This window comes from Cyclopterus lumpus, chromosome 24 (assembly GCF_009769545.1).
Source record: "Cyclopterus lumpus isolate fCycLum1 chromosome 24, fCycLum1.pri, whole genome shotgun sequence".
NCBI classification, from domain to species: domain Eukaryota; kingdom Metazoa; phylum Chordata; class Actinopteri; order Perciformes; family Cyclopteridae; genus Cyclopterus; species Cyclopterus lumpus.
In genome coordinates this window covers 16,228,542-16,252,058 of record NC_046989.1, presented here as the reverse complement: position 1 = coordinate 16,252,058, position 23,517 = coordinate 16,228,542, and the positions used below count along the sequence as shown (strand labels likewise).

Below are 23,517 nucleotides of genomic sequence, written 5' to 3'. Positions count from 1 at the left end.
ATCTTGCTTTCACATATATACATTTAAATGTATTTCCATGTAGACAGGACAAATCTCAAGCACAGGTGTGGCGACTGCATCATAGTGGCTAACCTTGAGATCTTTGACACAAGGGAGGACCTCTGAACACAACAAAGGATAAACTTCACACAGACTCGGTTCGAAAGCTCCACAGAAGCTTATTACATCAGAGGTGGTCTGGTTTCATCTCGGCTAATCATCAATTCCTATTTGGAATTAGTTGTTTTTCCTGTTACCCATTAGGTAGACCGTACGAGTATTTGGGACACAGTACAAAAAGAAAAAAAGAGATTTCAAGAATATACTTATAATATTCTGGGGAAAGGAGAGTCAGAATGTTATGAGAATACAGTTGTACTTTCTAGAAAAGTCACAATATTATGGCAAGGTTGTAATCTATATATTACTATCCTTTAGGCCCATGAGGCATATTTTGGAATTCAGGGTTATATAAATAAAATAGAAAAAGGAATATAATGAGTCGTGATGTCTACAAAAAATATAAAGAAAATAAACATGGCAATAGTAGTATAAAGTAATATTTGTCATAATATTATGAGAATAAAATGCATAATATTATATGAATAGTGTTGTAATTTCTATAAAAGGTAAAATATGATTGTCAATTTACATTATAAAATCTATGAAACCAAGATTTTCAGCCCAGTCGCAACACTAACTTGACTAGTTAAAGCTGAAAGCCTGCGTATCACTACAATATGAAAGCAAATGAGAATCTAATCACATTAAAGGCTATATTGATGGAATATTGTGACTTTTTTATTTTCTATATTCTTACAACATGACCTTTTATTCTCAAAATATTTCATATTCCTTTCTTGAAATCTCAGCTTTTCTTTTTTTGGGGGGTTTCTAAAACTGGCCCCTTTAATATTGTGTCATAAGATCCGGCTCAGACTGAGGTGTGGGGTCCAGCATTTACTTCAACACAAACAACACACCATTCGATCTGCAGTTGGACGAACCCCCGCCCTCTTTGGGCGCACTCGTGACGCTAACACTGCGTGTGAGAGCAGGAGGAGTAGAGGTACAGTAAGATGAAGCAGTCGATCAGAAGGATGGTGTAGAAACATCTCTGCGTGTGCAAACTCCGACCTCTCTGGAAGCGAGTCAGTAACACAGCCAGCAGCAGAAAGAAGGTGGCGGTGTTCAGGAGGAGAAAGAGTCTTATGTAAGAGGCGGTGCTGGAGAGACCCTCGCTCCCGGCCGTGGCCACCATGTGAACCTCCTTGAATTTACGACCCTTGACAAAGGCCCCCTTTCTGTTTTTGCGGCCGTCTGCGTAATCCATAAAGGGTCCCTCCCCCTCCTCCGGACTATCCTCGTACGTACGCTTTGAAGTCCTCTGCCGCACCTTTTTCTCATTCACCTCAATCTGTGCAAAAATGTCCGGCAGACTCTCAGAAAGCTTCTCTCCGAGGTTCACCTTCTTCCCCCCTTTGCCCTTGCCCTGCTTCTTAGACATGGCGAACATCTTCTCAATGACCTCCTCCGTCTTCTTCTTGTCTGAGAACTGAAGGAGGCGCTCTGCGGTCTTACGGAAGCTGGCGGTGTTGAGAACCCGTCCGAGGATGTGCCTCTCCATCTGCTGGAAGACGGGCTTGACGTGCTGCAGGTTGTCCTCCATCACGTTGACGTACTCCTCCACCTCCTCGGGTGAGCCGTCCTCCGCGCCCGCCGCCTTCTCGAACACGACCTTCTTGTGGTCCACCAGCACCATCGCAAACAGAGGCTTGCTAGTGAGCTCTCCGGTCAGCAGGTAGATGGTGTACGTGTGATCCTTGGTGGCCAGGTAAATATCCACTCGCTGGTCGTCTCCACGCAGGCTGAAGCTCTGCACGTCCACGCCTGGTCCAAAGAAAATGTAGGCCACTCTGGTGTGGGGGTACCTCAATGGCATTGTGACGTTCACATAGTTGGAGCCATTGTACGGGTACCCTCGTGGGTAATTCCAATAACCTACCACTCCTTTGTTACTGTAGCCTGTGTCATCCATCCAAAACATCTTATACTTATCCTCCCTGTGTGACACAAATGCTCCGTGAACACCATCTATATTAGTGCCCTGGAACGGGAGTTCAGTGTTGTGAAAGAAGGCACTTGTGGCCCGGGTGGGGCTGTCTGGATGCAGATGGATGTGGTCTACGAGGAGAAGGAGCTGTGGGTGAAGAAGGAGCAGGTTCCTCTGGAAGCTCCTGATCTTCAATTCTGGGTTATAAGCGGAATGCCCCTCACCCCGGATGAAGACCATTCCCTGTCTCTCCATCGCGGCTTCGACTCTGCCCTGTGCGTCTGCCGCCAGCCCCACCTTGTACTTCAACCACTTGGAGTCGCAGGCTTCCGTGACCTGTCCAGCCCACGGCTTAAAGCAGCTCCCTGAGACTGCAGAGCTGAACAACACCGCGTTGTTCAACAAAGTGTACTTGGGTCCATACAGCGCCTCAGTGATGAATGGGACACCATTGGGCGCAAAGGTGAAAGTGTTCTGATCGGGGTGCTCGTGTCCAGCGTTGAAGTTCCTCCACCCTTTGATCCACTCTTTGTACTTGTTCCTGTGGACAATGTCGAAGATGGCGCGTCCCCCCAGCTTCCCAGACTTGAAGGAGAGAAAGGTGCGGTTGGTGTCCGCAGGTAGAGCACTGCCGTAGGTCACCACGCCCCAGTCCTCAAAGTAGTGGAGCTGGGATGTTCCAAAGTCTGACGGAGGCTTGGCAATCAGTCCTGGGTCATACCTGTGGACACCGAGAGACCACGGATATCAGGTGAATATATACGGACATCAATCAAAAGCAACCACTAATGGCTCATCAGTTTAAAAGGGTTTTCAGCGGGGATTTTGTGATGACATGCTGCAATTTATTTATCAATCGCATGTACCGTGATTATGTGATTTATTACATTTTCCCACAATGCCTTTTGGCAACCCTAAGAGGAAAGCTGTGAGATCAATAGTACATATCAAGATCAAAACCACTTTCATCTGTCTGTCTGCTAAATAACACAAGATAAAGAATAAGAGTAAGCTTGTCTGTATGAAAAAAACTAAAAACCAGGCCAGGCCAGTGACTTTATCATTACCGTGAGGTTGCCAGGCAACCAGTGGAGACTCCAGGAAGTCACTGTACCATCATGTGCTGTTTTTTATCTTTTGTTTTTTTGTACGGAGTAAAACGAATAAGATATAACGTGTTAATTAGTGAGCTATGGCTGCCTCCTTTTTCATTCTTCAGAGGATGAAGCTGGGATTCAAATACAGCCGAAACAATCAGTCAAGTAATCAATTTGTAGAGAATCGATGACGCCATTTCAATTAAATAAAAGCTAAGCGTTGGCTGGTCTCCATTTTTAAATTGTAAATTAAACCCCATATAGTTGTTGACAGTAGAACAGATGAAAATACAAGATATCCCCTTTTTATGATCTGTAATTGTCTTATTTTCTAGATCAAATGAATTAACACATCATTCAATTAATCATAAATTAATCATTAGGTGCAGCCCTAGATTAAAATATCTCGACCATGGCAAGTCAACGGATAAAAGAAACGAAGGCCAAAATGCGAGGTAAAAAAAGAAAACTGTAGTCATATGTTTCCTATTATGAAACCAAATCCAGCAGCTCACCAGATGAACTCTGTGTGAAGAGTACACCATCGCTGGCCCTTTCCAGCCTGCCCCGGCCCCTCCATCACCCTGTTCTGATGAATCAGATCTGCCAGCCAGTTTCCACTGCCGTTGCGCAACACGTAGCGATCCAAGAAGACCAGCTGGCTCTCCGGTCCGTAGAACCAGTTGTAGTTGGAATCTGCGATGGCCACGGTCCTCTGGAATCCTACGGAGGCCGTGAAAAACAGAGCGCAGCGTCAGTGGCGGGCTTTCACAGGAGGCGTCGTGCAGAAATATTCAACACCGTAGACAATGGGTTAAACGTGACCCAGCTCAGTCCCAAACCAAGGGCGACTTGTTCACACTGCTTTGTTGTCTGTAATTCTCTGGGGGTGGGAGGGTTCTTACAAAACCAGCGACAGTAACTACAGCACGCAATCACAGCCAATCATTTGTCAACCAAAAACAATCGTGAACAGAAATCACAACAGAAAGTAAATCCTCTTCGTACTCTCCCTGTAAGCATGGCTGAACAAAGAAGACATTCTCTCAGATATTCATTACAGGAACTGAACTAACGCTATCCGATTATCTATTTTAGCGCACACATAAACAGCACATTTGAACAGATTTTAAAAAGGGACTGTTTGTTTTGTGTTTGTCCCAAAACAAACACAAAAATACATGTTTTTCCTTCTCTCCAGTAGAATAGAACTACATGGCACTCGGCTTGTGTTGCCCACAAGCGACAAACTCCAGAAGTCATGACCCGGTTACTGAAGTAACCGGCTCCATTCAGTGCTGAGACTTCAACTGACACTTCAGCTCCTTTTGGTGCTTAAAAGGTAAAGAGACATTGCACTCCACTTCCACTGACACTTGACCTGACAGCGTTCGGCACTTCCACTTATCACTCCTTTTATCACTTACGACTGCCGTTTACGGTTCTTTTTCGATGCTTAAACTTCAACCGGACTCTTCTGTTCCCTTCAGAACTGTATGCAGCTGACACTTCAACACACACGGACCTTTTTGGGGCTTTTTTTTTTATTGTACAGTTGATAGTGAAGAGGAGGAGACTGTAAGAGAGAGGGCCTCGGCTCTCTCTTGGACTGATATTTTAACCCCGTTCAGTAATGCTTGGATTTGAGTCTTAAATCCCTCTCAGCACATTCCTGCTGCTATTGTGGCTCCGGATCCAAGGCCCTCCTGGCTGATGTAATTAGAGGTGCTTTCTGAGTGCAGCGGTGCTGCTCGGCCACAATACAGAAACAGTTGGCAGGGGGCTGCCAAATGTCCGAGTCTGACCTGGGGGGCCCCTCCCCCACTGCTGCCCTCCCCCTGACCTTCAGACAGACAAAACTCCCAGGACGGCGCGTATCCCTGCAGGTCTCAGCTCAGCTTCGCAAATGCATCCAGGAAAGTAATAACTACACGCACGCATACCGCCATATCGGCTCCCTAATGTGCCAGCCGGCCTCTGGTGATTTCTTTACGTCGAACCTAATATATCCAACTTCTGGGATAAAGCATTCTTTGTGTCGGCCATTCACAGCTAAATTGCGAAAACAACTGTGCTGGCCACAGCAGGCGAAGTGACAGTTACCCGGCAGGATAGTCCTGTACAGGAAGGCGAAGTGTTTGAGGAGCCAGGGGTGGTCGAAGTGGTTGATGGCGAAGTGGCGCTGCACCAGGAACATGTACTGGAACAGAGAGCGGGTGGTGTAAGTCCCATAGGCCACTCCTTCATACAGGGAGCCATCCGTCACATCCTGCAGAAGGACCATGGACTTCTCCATGATGGACAGGACCTGCTTGGTCCACAGGTAGGCCTCCTGCAGGTAACCTGGAACACAGGAAGTTGAGATAGTTTCACAAACACATCATATTGTTTTGGTTGTGTTTTCCCACCTTTCTGGTAGTCTTTATTTATTGGATTCATATCCTTAAATCAATGAACTAACCATATGAATATCTTATTGGTTCAAAAGGAAAATGCTTGATACCTTCAGCAACCTCTGATGGCAGATACTTCAAGATTGTTTTTTGAAAATTGCACAATGCACATTTCAAGTGCAGCTTTGTTTCTGTTCATCACTGTTCAAGGCAGAAACATAATTTCCCTTTGGCACAAAGGGGAACTACACTGTCGCTACGGGGATTTATCCAATCCGATACAGGGAACGGTTTCTACATCATAAATATTTTCACACTGAAAAACTTAATCAGAATCGCCCTAGCCTAGTCAGACAAGCTGCAGAAAGGTATTATACAACATACATGGAGAATAATAGATTTTTACGGTTTTCTCCAAAACTCTTTTTGCAAGCAGTGGCCATAAGGGTTACCCACCCTTAACCTTAACTCTATAGAGACTGTGTCTGTCCCACGGACACTTAAATTAATTAAATCAAAAGTAACCAGAAGAGGAGTCATACAAAATAACATCATACAGGTTAACATCACTATTTCAAAAGTGCAACAAAACAAGAGAATTAAATGTGGACTCCTAAATATTAGATCTCTGTCATCTAAAGCTGTATTAGTAAATGATTTAATATCAGACAATCACATTGATTTATTGTGTCTTACTGAAACCTGGCTGAGCAATGAAGAATATGTCAGCCTAAATGAATCAACTCCTCCAAGTCATATTAATACTCACATTCCTCGAGGCACCGGCCGAGGAGGTGGAGTAGCAGCCATCTTTGACTCAAGCCTATTAATGAATCCTAAACCTAAATTAAACTACAACTCATTTGAAAGCCTTGTTCTTAGTCTGTTACATCCAACCTGTAAAAAATTACAGCCAATCCTATTTGTTATACTGTACCGGCCACCAGGTCCATATTCAGAATTTATATCTGAATTTTCAGAGTGTTTATCAAGTTTAGTCCTTAAAAGTGATAAGGTTATTATTGTAGGAGATTTTAATATTCATGTGGATATTGATAATGATTGCCTTAGTACTGCATTTATCTCATTGTTGGACTCGATTGGCTTCTGTCAGAGAGTACAGAAACCCACTCACTTGTTCTTACATATGGCATTGACATTGAGCATTTGGAGGTCTTCCCACAGAACCCTCTTCTGTCAGACCATTACCTCATAACTTTTGAGTTTATACTCCCGGAGTATACACCGTTAGTCAAAAGTTTCTACACCAGATGTCTAACTGACAGTGCTGTAGCTAAATTTATAGAAGCGATTCCTTCTGCATTTGATTCAATACCACGTCTCAATGTGACGGAGGACTCCTGTGCTAACTTTAGTCCGTCCCAGATTGATCATATTGTCGATAGTGCTACAGGCTCACTGAGAATGACACTAGACTTGATAGCCCCACTGAAGAAAAAGACAGTGAGGCAAAGGAGGTTTGCTCCCTGGTATAACCCTCAGACCCGCGACCTAAAGCAAACTTCACGAAAGCTCGAAAGTATATGGCGTTCCACCAATCTGGAAGAATCACGCTTAGTTTGGCGAGATAGTCTTAAAACATATAAAAAGGCTCTCCGTAATGCCAGAGCAGCCTATTACTCATCAGTAATAGAGAAAAATAAGAACAACCCCAGGGTTCTCTTTAGCACTGTAGCCAGGCTGACAGAGAGTCACAGCTCTGTGGAGCCGTGTATTCCTATAGACCTCAGTAGTAATGACTTCATGAACAGCACAGAGACAGCACTGGTGAAAATTACAAATGACCTCCTAATTGCATCAGATAAAGGACTCATCTCCGTACTGGTATTATTAGACCTTAGTGCTGCGTTCGACACCATTGATCATGACATCCTATTACAGAGACTGGATCAGTCGATTGGCATTTCATGTACCGCACTAAGTTGGTTTAAATCCTATTTATCAGATCGATCTCAATTTGTATTTGTAAACGATGAAGCCTCAATGACCACCAACGTTAATCACGGAGTTCCACAAGGTTCTGTGCTTGGACCAATTTTATTTACCTTATATATGCTTCCTTTGGGCAATATTATCAGGAAACACTGCATAAACTTTAATTGCTATGCAGACGATACTCAATTATATCTATCGATCAAACCAGAGGAGACCAACCAGCTCGCTAAAATTCAAGAATGTCTTAAAGACAAAAAAACATGGATGACCTGCAACTTCCTGATGTTAAACTCAGACAAAACTGAAGTTATTTTACTGGGCCCTGAACACCTCAGAGATCAATTATATGGTGATGTGGTTTCTGTAGATGGCATTTCCCTGGCATCCAACACCACTGTAAAGAATCTCGGCGTTATCTTTGACCGAGACTTGTCCTTTAACTCCCACGTTAAGCAAATCTCAAGGATTGCATTTTTTCATCTACGTAACATTTAAAAAATCAGGCACATCTTGTCTCAAAAAGATGCAGAAAAGCTGGTTCACGCGTTTGTTACTTCCAGACTAGATTACTGCAACTCCTTATTATCAGGCTGCTCTAATAAGTCTCTTAAGTCCCTCCAGTTGATCCAGAATGCTGCAGCTCGTGTACTCACAAAAACTAAGAAAAGAGATCACATTACTCCTGTATTAGCTGCTCTGCACTGGCTCCCTCTAAAATCAAGAATCACATTTAAAATTCTTCTCCTCACCTACAAAGCCTTGATTGGTGATGCACCATCATATCTTAAGGAGCTTGTAGTACCATATTGCCCCACTAGAGAGCTGCGCTCACTAAATGCGGGGCTACTCGTGGTTCCTAGAGTCCTAAAAAGTAGGATGGGAGCCAGAGCCTTCAGTTATCAAGCTCCTCTTTTATGGAACCAGCTTCCACTTTCAGTCCGGGAGGCAGACACAGTCACCTCATTCAAGAATAGACTTAAGACTTTCCTGTTTGATAGTGCTTATAGTTAGGGCTGAATCAGGTTTGCCCTGGTCCAGCCCCTTGATATGCTGCTTATAGGCTGTTGGGTGATGTTTTAGGATACACTGAGCACCTATCTCCTCTTCTCTCTCTCCTTATGGATGAATTTACATCTCTCCATTGCACCTTACTAACTCTGCTTCCTCCCCGGAGTCGTTGTGACTTCACGTCTCATAGGGTCCATTGGACCTGGAGGTGTCTGATGCCTGGTGAGCCGGCCTCCCGCGTTGGCCCTGCTGATGCGCCCCGCCCCCCCTCCTCTCTACCTCCTTCTGTTTCATGGATTGGAGTTCCATTCATACATTGTCATATTCATGTAATGTGTTTATGTAACTTTGTAAATGCTGTTCATTCTGTACACATGACATCTATTGCTTCTGTCCATCCGGGGAGAGGGATCCTCCTCTGTTGCTCTCCTGAAGGTTTCTTCCCTTTTTTCCCTGTCAAAGGTTATTTTTGGGGAGTTTTTCCTGATCCGATGTGAGGTCCTGGGACGGGGATGTCGTATGTGTACAGATTGTAAAGCCCTCAGAGGCAAATTTGTAATTTGTGATATTGGGCTGTACAAAATAAACTGAATTGAATTGAATTGAATTAAAAGTGCTTCGAGAACAGATCCAAAATGAGAGAACCTGCATTACAAAGTGACTGGGGGCCCGCGTTTTTATAGTATGTGTGTGTGTGTGTGTGTTATGTCACTGATGGAATGAATTCAAAAACAGCTTCTATAAGTCTGTTGCCTAAAGAAACCTCCCACACACAATGTGTACTTGTGGCTCTGGAAAGCATGACACCACCATGGCACACTACACCATGTGTACTCTCTCACACACCGCTGGATCACGCACATAGACTTTACTATGAGAACAGGCGACCACATGAACACTCCGGCCTCAGTTCATGGAGGAGACCCAGGGCCATCGGTGGTAACTGGCAAGCACCCGCCCAGCCGGCCGAGTCCGCCCACTGGAGCCGTCCCCATTGGTGTTTGGTTTGGGGACGGCTGGTCTACACAGAGCAGGTATTTACCATCACACAGGAACTCTTGGCACGTACAAAGACCATATTTACACAAACTATTTACACCCTCCATAAGCAACTGAGCAGCTTGAGACCCTTCAGCACTTTCCTCAAAGGCAAAAACAAGATAACAAATAACAGGTTTAGTAAACACAATTTGCCTGGTTCAAGAAAACTAAATAGTTTATTTAGCTGCACTGACGATTTCTTTTGTGGCCTCTTGAAGGCCACGGAAACAATTTGAAAATAAGAGATGTTTGTCTTACGGCTTCAGTTTCTTTGGGCTAATTTGACAATAAGGTGTTGGGGAAGCTACTTTGAAACCGTACCGTTAGAATCACGGTGTTTTCGTTTCCTTAGAAGTGGCCCTTTATTTCTACTTAATAGGCTAAAAAGCCACACAGAGCTGACGGGAACTACAAAGCCTGCGTGCGAAGTAGACATTTCCTGAGATTTTAACCCTCTGCCACACAGACAGTGACAGATTTTAGATGTCCAGCTCTTGCATCAGCAGCATTTCGTGAGAAATTTGAACAAAGTGTCTTGAAACTCCAAAGTCATCAAAACAAAATCCAAGGCAAATGAGGACACACAAAACAATTACAACAAAGCGATTACTGGAATACTAGCCAGGGTGCTGGGCCTGGATACCCACAGATCCCTCACTCAGCACACATTATGTCCAGAGGAATGTGAAAGGTCACAGGATTTGTTATTTTCCAACAACGCTCTTGGACATTACTCTCTGCTCATCGCCACACGTGGTTGGTGTGCAATTCACGGATCTTGTATTCCCACTGGCCAGGGAGCGTGTTTTTTTAGTTTTCTGATCCATTTCACATTAGGGGCTGGACAGTAATGAAGGACAATGTTTTCCAGAGTCTGACGGCTCAAATGCGGGGGAGGTGCATTCATGTGGTGTATAGGCGCGTAGTCTTGTTTTCTATTAAAAAGCAGTAACAGAGGAAAGGGAGGGGGAAAGGAGTTTTTGGAAGGAAGTGCTGCTCCCCATTGGACGGAGGTAAAAAAAGGATAGTTTTGTTTGTCAATGAATTTATGATGTGGAACAAGCACGCTTGATATTACAGTGTCTTTACTCGACTTTTCAAAAGTCTTAACAGGATGCCAGGCGGTTGGTTTCATGATAAGCTCCGAAGCTCACGGTAGCTCCAGTGGACATCACTCTGGTGGACATTGCGCCGTGGACACAGCCAGAGGGGAAGACTGTGTGACGGGGAGGGGAGTTGGGGTTCCCCACCGTTGAACTGTGTGCGCACCGAGGACAGTTCAGTTAGAGGATCTGGAATGTGTTTATCTGAGTCTGTCCGCGCTGCCCCAGAAACAAACTCGCATATTCCTAATTTTAGCGAGCGGCTGTTCACGGGAAGAGTGAGTTATTTTAGGGCACGAAGAAAAATGACAAAGTGAAATAACTGGTCCAAAAAGTCAGCAATTGGCTGAAAGATTGTGTCAGATAACCAATGACGAAGACAAGAGTTTGTTCTTCTCTCCCAGTAGTGCTTATTGGAAACTTTGCATTTATTCTCAGGAATTTTAGCACAATAATATTTGGATGTAATGTCATCCCTTTGCACAAGAAATTAATGATACATATACGCTAATGGAATGCAGCCGGGGCCTCTGCACAGTGTCAGACGAGACACTTTTAAGAAGCAATTTTCTCACGCCTGCTCAGTATGACAATATCATCATCTCCACATGAGGTCTGCTATGAAGCCCCACTTTAAGCAAAATAAAACCGAGCAGTGGCTGAGCACAAGCCTTCCCCCGGGTAACAAACTCATTTTTTCCTCGGCTCCACACAAAATATAATGAAGCGAGTAGAGGTCCGCTTTCACTGAGCCTCAAATAAAACCACTGTGACCACAGCGGTTCTGCACACTGCCATTTAGTTCACGTCAGGACTGGGATCTTTTGTGCATGTCTGCCTGTTTTAGTGTGGGAGTCGCACTGGTCTTGGTCTTGACTCAAACAACATTTGGGCGGGTTAATCAATGATGAAATAAAAAAGCTGTTACAGCACTACCGACCTTAACTGACTCTATAAACAAGCCACAGTGAGCAAATATGACTTGGAGGTACAATAGATATGAATGAGGATTTCTAAAACAAAATATTGACTTTTGTGAGCTAATATTCTAAAGGAATATTTAATTTCAAAATCTGGTGCCCCGGCAGCTAACCAATCAAGTTGCATTTTTTATGTATTTACTTCATTGTCAATTCAATTGTCATAATTGCCCTATGAATTCTTAAGATCTGGCAAAAAAACGAAACAGTGGTCACAGTGACTTATTGAATGGATTCCCACCAGGTGCTTCTGAGACGTCCGTTTGTTTGTCCGACGGACAACTCGAAAAACACTGTTTTCCCTCCACAACTGCATCCTTAGTCGGGTCAAAATCCTCTGAATCAGCCTTAAGACCTTCAGACTAAACCTCCACAGTAAACAAAAAAACAGACTAATGGAATTCCTTTAGTTGAGCTGAAGCTTCTTAATGCTGAGCAAGGCAGGTTTCTAACCCGTAAAGCTCCCACACAGAGCTGGAATGAGCTCCCTTGCTGAGTGAAGGGGTTATACATTAATTTATCAAATATATAAAGGAAACTAAAACATCAGTAAACGCTGGGAATCCACCTGAAGGGCATATAAATATCTCTTTTAAAAATTCACGACAAATCTTAACCACTGGTGGTAAAATGTTCTTGCTCATCTTTCGGCCCTGCCACCACGGGGGCGAAAACCATAGACAAAGTCACTGTGACGTCATCAATTGGACTGTGGACTGCCGCTTTGAAGCCTCAATTTCGGTAATTTGGCAGTCGCAATCTTGTTTTTTTGGAACCAGAAGTGACATGAGAGGGTACACCCTAATGCTAAATAAGACACTTTTAGGCCACCAAGAAAAGTTGCAATTAACTTTCACGAGCTTAAAACACACCGCGAAAGTTGTAAGATAAAAACACCTGACAACTGTCAATCATCTTTATCGTCTATTTTACTCTAAATGGAACCATAATTTACTAAATGAACATCATGCTGTATTGAAGAAGACTTGAAACTAGCGATTCAGACCATAAAGTCATGTTCACAACGTTTAGGTATAAATCAAGTGAGAAGTAGAGTCATTTTCTAATAGACCTCTATACAATCAAACACATTGACATTTCAAAGGCATGAATCCCTATCCACTAACCTTGGGTCATGTAAACCAGGCTTCCTGTGAGCAGCGCCACACAGTTGGTGGGCTGGTGGTTGTGCAGGTACTGGAACCCCCAGCCTCGGACGTATGACTTCTCGTACATCAGGCGTGACGCGTTGCCGATCACCTGGAGGAACCGCTCTTGTTGGCCCTTGTTCAAGTACTCGTACAGGAAGTCGTAGGCGGTGGCGAACCCGACCAAAGAGTGCGCCAAAGGAACCTCATCCCAGGGGGCATCTTTAACCAACCTGCAACACAATCACCCACGTGAGGCTCAAGGCAAGGCCTTAAACATATGTGGAGCACATGGAAAATAAACATTCAACGGTAATCAGGTGTCAAATATTCACTCTTTAAAATTAAGTCCTGGAAAATGATAGTCATGAACAACAAGGCCTTTTTCTTTGCAAAGCCTTTTTAATTATCCTTGCCACAGCTGTAAAACATATATTCACTTTGAAAGCAAAAATAAAGATGCTAAGTAACCGCGTGCACCACAACTGCTGCACCATTGCTTACCTATAAAAACAAAACATTAAAAGTGTAGTGTGTGCACATTCTCACCCGGTTAACGGGGCCCTAGGATCTGAGAATGCTGACTCCTGTGGGTTTTAAGGGTGCTTAAGTGTTGGTGTTGTAAAAGAGTGAAAGGTGTTGTGTAATCAGTCTGCGCATTTTAGTTAAATAAGAAAAGAACCTCAGATGTGGGGATGAAACCTGGCGCTGTATTTTAAACTGCAAATCTAAGGTTGTGTTCAGAACCGGCGTTGACATGTTGCCTGGGTGATCCGATCACATATAAGTTGAGCTTATAAGTACATATGGATATATGAGTACATATAAGTACAGCAGTGAACGCCTTGAGATCCGCTCGCTCAGACCACATTCAGCTGGGGTCTGGTCCGCATCTCAATACCAAAACCCAGCTGTTAACCCCTTCTTCCCTAGTTGTTAATGCTAACGCATTGTAAAATAGTGACAGTCATCAGAACTTAGACAATCTATAAAAGTAAAAGCTTCTTTTTTTTATATCTTGAATGGGGATATATTATAATATTTTTAATTTGACTTGTTGTGCCTCTTTAATGTCAAGTTTCTTTACTTCAGGAGCACAAGTTAATAATTCGAGTGCATGAATTATAATTTTGGATTCACTCTTTTCAGTTGTTGTTGAAGTTTTTAAACCCCAAAGGTTTTAAAGCATGAACTGGCAAAAGAAAGTATAGACTGGGCATCCACTTGAGGTTGCTAATACATTGCTTCCACATGTTAAGTGGCAGCTAAGGTTTATTTGAACACCACTTCCCACCTGCTCATGCAAATTAACACCAAATGGGTTGCTTTATGCTGCAATTTACCCTTATGGCAAGAAGGAATGTGATTATAAAATAATTCCAAGTCACAGGTGGACTGTATATTAAATCACGCCAAAGCACACAAAATCACACTTCTGTATGTTTGCACAGACTGTATACAAAAAAAAGAAAAAAAGAAAAGAGGAAGCAGACACACCAGTATGCCACAAAGTAGAAGTTCCCCAGCCCGACATGGTTCATGGTGTTGTTCGAAGACATAATTGAAGGTCATGAATACCACAGCTGACTGAATCCTGGAGCCGCTCTGCGCGAGCCTTCAGAGGTTCAGTGACCATTCTAAAAGTGCGGCCAAGGAGAAAACTCACAGTGGGTTCTTAAGTTGTGAAAACACATGTTCGGTGGCTTCTCCTTTCTGCACTGCGGCACACGTACCGACATTGTGAAAAAATGTCCTGCAAATTACAATAATACCACACCAGCTCTACCCTCCTAACCCCCCCTCTTAGAAATGAGCTGGGGGAGAAATACCCTTCCACACGTTCAATGACTGGAGGCAACCCAGCAGCCATGCACCAACATTAAATGAACTATATTATACTAAATATCAGGAAGTAACCTGGTCGACTCACTCATATAATTCCTGTTTAAAAGATTTGGTGCGACATTCTCCTAGAGATGTGAGGACTCATCATCTATGCAGCAAGCAGCCCGACTCCTGAGACGATTGACTAGTCAACGTTCATCTCAGGGAGAGAAGCCCTTCGGTAATTGATGGACTAATTCTGTGAGCGGATGTGAATGAACAGTAGACGGTTACCATGGACCCCAACACTGGATGCAACCTTTTCTGAGACCTTCATTCTTATAGTCTTTGAAATAAAAGCCGTGGAGAGCCGTGGAGAGCCGGGGAGCGGTGAATGGATGTAATCCACTTCTCGGGCCACTTTGCACTTGAAGGCAGAACTAATGTTCATTGAACTTAATCAAATTGTTAGGGAAATGGGGAAGCACCGTCGACGGCCGGTGACTGCATGACGTTGAGCCATGCCTGACTCTGAAAAGCCTGAGAATTGTTCAAATTGGGCTGAATGAATGGATTCAGCTGACTTGTTGGTTGTACTTCTCACGGTGTGCAGTATGGCAAGGATGTTTGTCTTTTTTTGCAACTGGTTCGTACAGGAAACTTAATATTTTATTTATATACTCTATATGCGATTAAACTCTATGGAACTGTAGTGTTTACTGTGTAGAGCACCTTCTAACGTTTCAATCTATTCCAACAGGATTTAGGAGATCTGTCCTTTGATAATGAGCTAAAAGCCCCACGTTTATGTGTGGCAATTGGTTTGTGTTGAAATGATCACCACTGGTTTACCGATTACCTTAAACCACGTTCAAAAGGTGAACAAAGCTCAAAAGACAACTTTCTTTGCTTCTTCTTTTTTTTTATACTGGGTGATTTCAGCTCATTTGATCCGACCATGGCAAATGCTCCGTTCCAAGAAATCCAACAACCAAGTAGCCAGAAAAGAATTGTTGCCACTGTACGTTTCTACAAACCACAGGACATGTTGAATGTTGACGTTTCCAAACAAAAACTATCGGGAAGAAAAACGATGATGTTTGCATTAAAGAACAAGGTAACAACGTAACAATGTAACAACGTAACAATGTAACAACGTAACAATGTAACAAAGTAACAACGTAACAATGTAACAACGTAACAACGTAACGTGACAACCATCAATTACGTCCGCTTTCTGCAGACTGTCGTGCGTAACGTTATGTAATGAGCCTAACAATGTTGCATATCAAGTGTAAAGTCAATGTTTACTTTTGGTTTCACTCAACAGTGGTCTCCTGGGTGAATGGCTTGTGTTCGCATTTTGTTTGTTTTACCCGTCCCTACCAGCCACCTGCCCTTGGGTCGGCTTTCTCGCTTTTTATACTGCTCATTATGCCCAGGGAGGATTATACCACGTAACTTTCCATTACGCTCTCTAGATATACTACATTCCTTGCTCTTACCAAATGCAAAAATAGCAACATTCAACAAATCCTTTGTTTGCAGAAATGCAAAAAATACCTACTTTTGTTCCTGGCAACTGAGCTGAATTATCGATACTTTAAAAAAAACATTTGTTATGTATCTGTTTGAACCCTGGTTTACATGCAGAGTGATGTCAACTCTGGTCCGGTCACCTGGACACCGAGCTTCAATCTCAGCCCAGGTCCCTGGAGTGGGCTATTCAGCTCACATCTGAACATTTAATTTCCTTTCATGTTTGGCAAACAGCTGCTAAACATATTTCCCGGAGCACAAACTTATCTTCACCAGAGCTCTGCCCACAGAACAAAAAGGAGAACACTCCTGGACGGGGCCAACCAGAAATCCTCTGAGCAGGAGGACTCGCATTGATACCCGGTTGATACACACATGGGGGTGGAAACAGATATCAGGTACCATCTGTAAGCTCTGAACAGACACCTATTTGTCTGTAAAAAAAAGAACAGCAGCCAATGCTAAAAGGATGGCAGTTCAAATTTCTCACAGGCTCTCGTAATGACAGTAAATAAAATAATAAAAAGACAGAAAATCTACCAACTAGGCTGAGCCGCCATCCTCTCCATGTAGTCCTTGGCCAAGTCGAGGGCTCCCGCCCTGTGTGGGTACAACACACAGAACATGGACAGCACACCCAGGTTGTTTCCGTACACCTCGTTCCAGCGGGCGCTGAACTCCGCCGGGCTCCAGGGGGGCAGGTACATCATCGGGTGCTCCAGCATGGTTTCACCAGCCTCGCGGATCCTCCTCGCCATGTCCCGATGAGTCCCTGCCGCTGCGTACTGCAGCTTCTCCACATCCCCCCGGTTGAAGTATAGCATGGGGTGACCATTGTAGTTTCCCCCCATGAAGGGAATTCCTACGCTGGGGTCCACTTCCGCTTCTGCCGCCGCCGCCACCGGGGCGAGCAGGGGCCACAGCAGACTTATGAAGAAGACTGTGGGGGCCCCGCGGGTGTGGGTTATCATCGTCTCATCAGACAGGGGACTGTGGCATCGGCGAAGGAGCTCAGCTGAGAGGGAACAGTGGAGGGAAGAGAAGGATTAGAGAAAGCCAGCCCATATTCTGCATTGTCTTTTCTTACAAAAGTCCTGGATACCTTGAATAATTAGATACAGCTGTATTCCTGATGATGTATGCGTTCCATAGTAATGGTGGCTAGAACTGAAAACACTACTGTCCGATGATGTAGGAGTCATTGGCATTAAAATTTAGACAAACAGTTTTCAAATTCTTAATTCTCTATAGTTCCCACAAAAAGAATATTATACCCTTCTGCGATACAATCTTCACCTCTACGTAAGAGCCAAATCCGGATATCATATTACACCTCTGCCCGCTGCGTTTCCACATATTCATTTCCCAAGATTGATTTTTGAGCTGGTCAGACAAGTCTAGCCCCGCAGACCCAGATGGCGAGACGAGCAGGCCTGGAGGTCATAAATGGCCCATTACTGCAGCAACATTACTCTACAACCCCTAAACTCAACCGCTGCGCTCTACAGAAAGACAAGAGTTGGCCCGCCATCTCTGCTCTGAACATGAGAGTAAATTCCATGACCTTAGTGGAGCTCTTGGCAAAGGCCGGCTGGAAAACCCTTTGGTAGTGATTTCAACAACGTCTAGACTGGGGTCCATTCTAATACAGCGAGCTGTCCGGGGTGTTCATGTGTTTTCTGTTACCTTTTAATAAACAAGGAAAGCTACATTTCTGAAGTTCATTTTTGACATCTGACACATTTCACATTCCTCCGTGATGAACAACGAGGATGGTGGAACTGTAGCTGAGACGGAGCCATGAAGGAAACAAGTCCGGACTAATTCATCACACTGGACGTGCAACTGTGTCAGGAGCAAAAGGATCTATTTTTACTGAGGGCGCCTGTAAGCCTGAATTAAAATGATGTCAGACTTACTTGCTTTGGGATACTTTACTAAACTCAAGGGATACAATTTTGGTAGGGATGTTGTTAAGATAAGTGCGATACAAAACAAGTTAATCATTAGTAGGTCTTTATACTTAGACCCGTATTTTCATATTTCATTCATTCACCCGAACGTTTAATTATAATTTCTGTAAATGATATTATGCAATAAGAATAAGTAATTTATACATGCACATTCCAGCTTCTCAAATGTCAAGATCTGCTGCCTTTTATCCTGTTTCATATTGTTGTAAATTGATTTTATATATATATATATATATATATATATATATATATATATATATATATATATATATATATATAGGTATATAAGACATTTAACGACAAGCATCTAAACTCCGAGAGTGGATCTTGTGTTTGTTTTTTTCCGCCATAATTTCTTACGTTTTATAGACAGTGATTGGTTCATTAATTTGAGAAGAAATGTACAGGTAAGCGCTACAATGAAATATATATATTTTTAAATGGTATATTATGTAAAAACGGAGGTGACAGCGTTGTTTCAAAGCCGTCTGCACATTGCCAGGAATAAAACTGTAATGGAGAAGTGCTACAGTAAGGCCTTTAAGAGGGCCGAGTACCAAATCTCTGTATTTTCTGAGCACCGACTGCCATGTGTCTGCAGCAGAGTATCGAAACGTGTCAAGCATCAAAGCGGAGGCCTGACATTAGTACCCATCCCCCAGTTCATGATTAATCTATTCCTTCTTTGCCTGAAAGTAATCAAATTAGAAGTATATTGAATACAGCTAACCCAACCAGAACCAGCCAGGAAAATACATACCATGTATGTTTTGAATTGTAAAAAAAAAAAAGAAACCCAATACCCAAAAAACCACCACAAAGTACATGACCTCACGGTCTTTTACATTAGCTGTGGCCCTCCTTTTAAGAGTCTGCTGCTCTGTTGGAGACATTACTCATCTCATTGCACTTGAGTTATTTCATAAATGGTAGCTCTGACACTGAGTTCTAATTTTGCTTAGAGTATATTCTCCATCAATGAGGGGATTATTAGACACGTAGCAAAAAGACAACGGAATGCAAATGGTGTTGTCACTGTAAAATGAATAGGCCAAAAGCAATGCAAATTTAAATCTAGATTAGCACCGCGACTCAGGCCTCCAGAGTACTTTAGGCTACCTCGGACTTCAAACAATTAAGTGCTGTTCAAACTCAGGAAGTCGTTATGACTGATTAATATCTGTCGCCCACCATTGTTCCACAGTTGTAAGAAGGTAAAAAAGAAGAAGCAGCCGCCGAGGTCTCATTGTCAACCACCAGAAAGTGTTTCTGCTATCGGCTGCACTCATAAAAACCATTCCTCCCTTCACAGACCTCACATTGTCTTTATGCGAACGTTTCCTTCATTAAGTCTTTCCGTTTTATTAAAAAAAAAGAGTCCATCATTTTGACTGCGGGTGAGTTAGTCTGTACTACTCTAAATACAAATAAAAAGTCCCTCCACCAAACCGTGAAGTGAATTGAAGCCTACAGTGGCCCGATATCAGTTATCAATGGTATCGATAATCCGAAATCCACGCACAAAAGTCGCCCTGTTCGCATCGACCGCGAACAGACTTGGTAGCAGTGAAGTGTAAAAAAAGAAAAGAAAAGAAACGAAAGAAAGAAAGTCCTTTACGGTACCTGTCAGACGCGGTGCTCGCAAATCCGTCTCCCCTTCGTCACGACGGTCATTTCTTCTCGTCACAGCGGCGGTTTCGAGAGAGATTATCGATCCGGGTTGAAAAGTTTGCTTCAGGGACGAGACGGAGAGTTTGAGAGGGGAGGAGGGGAGGGGACGAGAGAGGGGAGGAGGGGAGGGAACGAGTGTGCGAGTGCGGGAGGGAGCGTCACGCGAGCGAGTGAGTGAGTGAGGAGGGGCGGCAGGGGAGAGAGAGACTTAAAGGGGACCTAATGAAATAAGTGGCCGCCGCCCTCCTCCCACTTAGCCAGGTTAACAGGGAGTGAATCGTTGCTAATGCTGACCGGGGGATGCCGTGTGATACTGGAGTTTTAAAGCTAAATTAGGTTAAAAGGGTACTGGTTTGTACATGACCCCGGACTTGAGTTGGATATAGGCGTTTAGACCCCGCGCATTAATATATGATACATTTAGCTATGTACAGCTAGCTTGACTATCAGCTCCTTGCATCTCATAATTCATATTTAGCGACTGGTATAAGCTGCTGTTTTCCTAAAAAAAGAACGTTCTAAAACTAAAACAAACCCCATGTTCATGCACATCTTGTACCACAAGACAAAACAAACAAATGCGAAATAAATACAAAATGAGATGCACTAACCCTTCATTCGGTTCAGGGTCCCGTTGGATATGAACTCAGCAGCCAGTTTATTAGGTACACCTTGTTAAAGTTAATGCGGTCTTATTCAACAGTCTTGCAGTAAATCCTCCATTTATGAAGATTATGTTTGTTTCCCGTTTAAATTGTTTCAGAGCTGTGCTGATTCAACTTCATGGTCATTCTGTGGTTTGTATTAGGCTGTATTATTATTTGAGCTATGTGTAGCTAATGTAATGAAGATGGGATGTACTTGAGGAAAAACATGTATCCTTCTTGAAAAAGCCTCTGAGTCACAGAACATCTGTCTGCCTAATAGCACACACACCTCTTAAATATAACTTCACTACAATTTTATGATTAAATAATGCACTGATGTTTTAGTTGGACATCCTCAGAGAAAATCTGTAGTTTTCGCCGGGTATTTTTCAGCAAATTACATCAACAACAAAAAGTTATTTATGCTGTTGACTGACAGGTGTGAAATGTCAATGGGAAAACAAGCAAGCATATTCATATTCAGAGGGTGAATGTGTGTTATGTGTGCTATATAACAGCTGGTAACTACAGTAGGCTGAGCCGCCATCCTCTCCATGGTAGGGGAAGAAGGGAGACAGGGCTTTTCCTTGAGGAAGTACTGCAGAGAAATTCAATGTCCTGTGTTGCAGAACTGCCTGAAATATATCTAAAACATTGTTACTTTGCGTCCCATTTAAACAAATTAGCCGTTGTCATAAATGAGAGTTAACTGGGTCTCGTCTTAAACTCGGCTCCATGTGGTCCGTTCCTATTTAAACCTGTACATTTGGATTTAAGTGCAGAACAAGGTCTTTGGTTGCAAAGCAAACTTGAAAAGAGAAAAACCCCTGTGTAAGAAAATTGTAGAACATTTTTATTTCATCGACAGTACACTTGAACACAGAATTGAACTTTCCCTGTGTTTTCAAGAACTTAAGACCACAAATGAATCCAACATAAGGCAAATGTGCATGTCAAATTTTCCAAGTTGGATGAGAAAAAAAAAAAAAAAAAAAAAAGAGTACAATCACCACAGGCGTATGCATGAACAACCTTCACACACGGCAAAAGTAAAAATTCCCTATGGATGACCAATCTCTCATACACTACAGCTATATGCTGCTTATTGTCAACATATTCTCTCCTCCCTTGTGAGATCACGGTCATCTAAAAAGAACATTTTTTAAAATGCTTTTGTTTGATCAGATGAGAAGAAGGAAACCAGCGCTGTCTCCATGTGGTTACCATAGAGATTGGTCCGGGATTTTAAACCCAGTTTAGCACAAAGGCTAAAGGACACTAGCTAGCAGCTAGCCAAGCAGCTACCCAGGCTCCATCAAAAGTACTTCAAAGAATCCCTCAACTAGTTACATAGATACATTTTGTATCTTGTTCATGTAGCAGCAACGTGATACGTCCCTCACATTTGCCACTTGGGGAGGCCTTTTGCATCGTATCTTGAAGCAGGGGGGTAGCACGTGGTCAACATTGTGACGCACTGGCATTTAGGTTTAGGCAACACAACTACTTGGTGAAGGTTAGAAAAGAAGAAAAAAAACTCAGCGTTCAGCTTAAAATAACGTTGCTTGTTGTAACTTAGGGTGTGATGTGACTCAGTGGCTTGGCAGCAATCTCTGCAAAATAACACATCTTTCGGTTTTTACATAACTTTCTTGCTCTTAATACTACGTCAGTTGCTCTGAATGAGTTTGTATTTCAGTAAGTTCAAAGTCCGGTGCGTCTAATGCACTCAAGACGCCTCGGGCCACTGCCCAAGCATCGGTATTTAACGCCCTGGGAGTGAGACCAGGCTGTTAAAACAATGTTAATAAAAATGTTTTAAAAATGACCTCATCTGAGAACAGCAGCAGCTAGATGCAGTGATTGTAGGCTTGGGGCTTTTTATTCAAAATTAAATCTACTGTTCAGACAAGTAACAAAAGCAGGTAACTGGAATGCATTTCTTTGAAACCAAAAAAGAGCAACAGGTCTAACTTGCAATGCAGAGGCTTAGTTCAAAGAATGCATGGTCACTTTGTTATCTTGCCTGCACCTTCAGCAAGCTAGGCTATTGATGTTCCCTTTGCTAGCGCAAAGTTAGCAAAGTTAGTTAGCAAACTAGCTGGGTGCAAAACAGATGAAACCAAGCCATATGAGAGAAGTAACATGGAGGAATTCACGGATGAAGTTAAAGCAGTTTAAGTGACTTGTTGGTCAGAAAAGGTTACAGCGCCAACATGTAGCACCTGGAATGTCCTCTGTTGTCAGGTTCAAACCACAATCGTAATGGATATTTTGGGCCCAATATGGAACAGAACCGTAGAAAAACTAGCCAAACTTGATGTCTATGAATTTGCTTTCATAATAAGAGACGTACATTCAGACTTGATCAGAAAAAAAACAATGATGTGGCCGCACGCAACAACAAGGTTTACAGTTGTTGCACGTTGTACTTTCCTCAGAGGCTAAAAGTGGTCCGGTCTTCATGTTAAGCTAGGCTAAACACTTCCCGGTTGTGCAGAGATGAGTATGAAATCAATCTTGGGTGACACGAGAGAAACAAACAAAAGTTCTATGCAAACCGACAAAATACCCATTCAGAGGTCGGCAAAGCATATCTCAATCTGGTACTGCACATGAATGAAGCACATGTAGTCCACGGTTTTACACAATCACCCCAAGAGCACATGTCACCGTTGCACCAACATAATAATAATAATACAGAGAACATCTAGCATAGTCTTCATCATCAACTATTATTGTTATTATTATTAAGTGTTTCCCAAAGTTGTGTTTTTTTGAGACAGCCAACACAAAAGGACAGCACTGTGCCAGTTCTTTGGCAACAATGACCTGATTAGGGATTAACACTTTCTACGAAACGGACACAGGGGAAACAGTACACCTTAGACCTAATGTTAAGGTTACTAAAATGCATACAATAAAACCATATTATTAAAAAAAGAGGACCTCACAATAACTGTGATATACAGAAATACTGACACAATGACTCTAAAGGATTTTTTCAGGACAAACACACTGTGACCATCTGGGTACTGCTTACAGTAGAGAACTATCTTGAGGTATTCACTTCAGGGATAAAGA

General features: G+C 43.0%; 1 protein-coding gene across 2 annotated transcripts; it reads right to left on the bottom strand.

Moving 5' to 3' along the window:
- Window positions 1–2: 2 nt before the first annotated feature.
- On the bottom strand, window positions 3–19,916 carry dse (dermatan sulfate epimerase). 2 transcript variants are annotated; one of them, XM_034527762.1, is made up of 6 exons: window positions 19,739–19,916; window positions 16,683–17,157; window positions 12,759–13,012; window positions 5,254–5,493; window positions 3,666–3,873; window positions 3–2,774 (listed from the first exon to the last, which is right to left on the bottom strand). In XM_034527762.1, the coding sequence occupies exons 2-6, from the start codon at window positions 17,111–17,113 to the stop codon at window positions 1,037–1,039; spliced, it is 2,871 nt and encodes a 956-aa protein (XP_034383653.1). In that variant the 5' UTR covers window positions 17,114–17,157; window positions 19,739–19,916; the 3' UTR covers window positions 3–1,036. The 2 variants fall into 2 exon arrangements, with proteins under 2 accessions (XP_034383653.1, XP_034383655.1); XM_034527764.1 differs by lacking the exon at window positions 19,739–19,916 and having other exon boundaries at window positions 16,687–16,791.
- Window positions 19,917–23,517: the final 3,601 nt, after the last annotated feature.

Bases quoted from the DNA above. Each gene is read 5' to 3' on its own strand.
- dse (XM_034527762.1), bottom strand. From the start codon at position 17,113: ATGATAACCCACACCCGCGGGGCCCCCACAGTCTTCTTCATAAGTCTG. The intron at 3,874-5,253 runs GTAACTGTCACT...CGGCCTCCGTAG, and splicing joins GTACAGGACTATCCTGCCGG to GATTCCAGAGGACCGTGGCC. The intron at 2,775-3,665 runs GTGAGCTGCTGG...CGGTGTCCACAG, and splicing joins CTTCACACAGAGTTCATCTG to GTATGACCCAGGACTGATTG.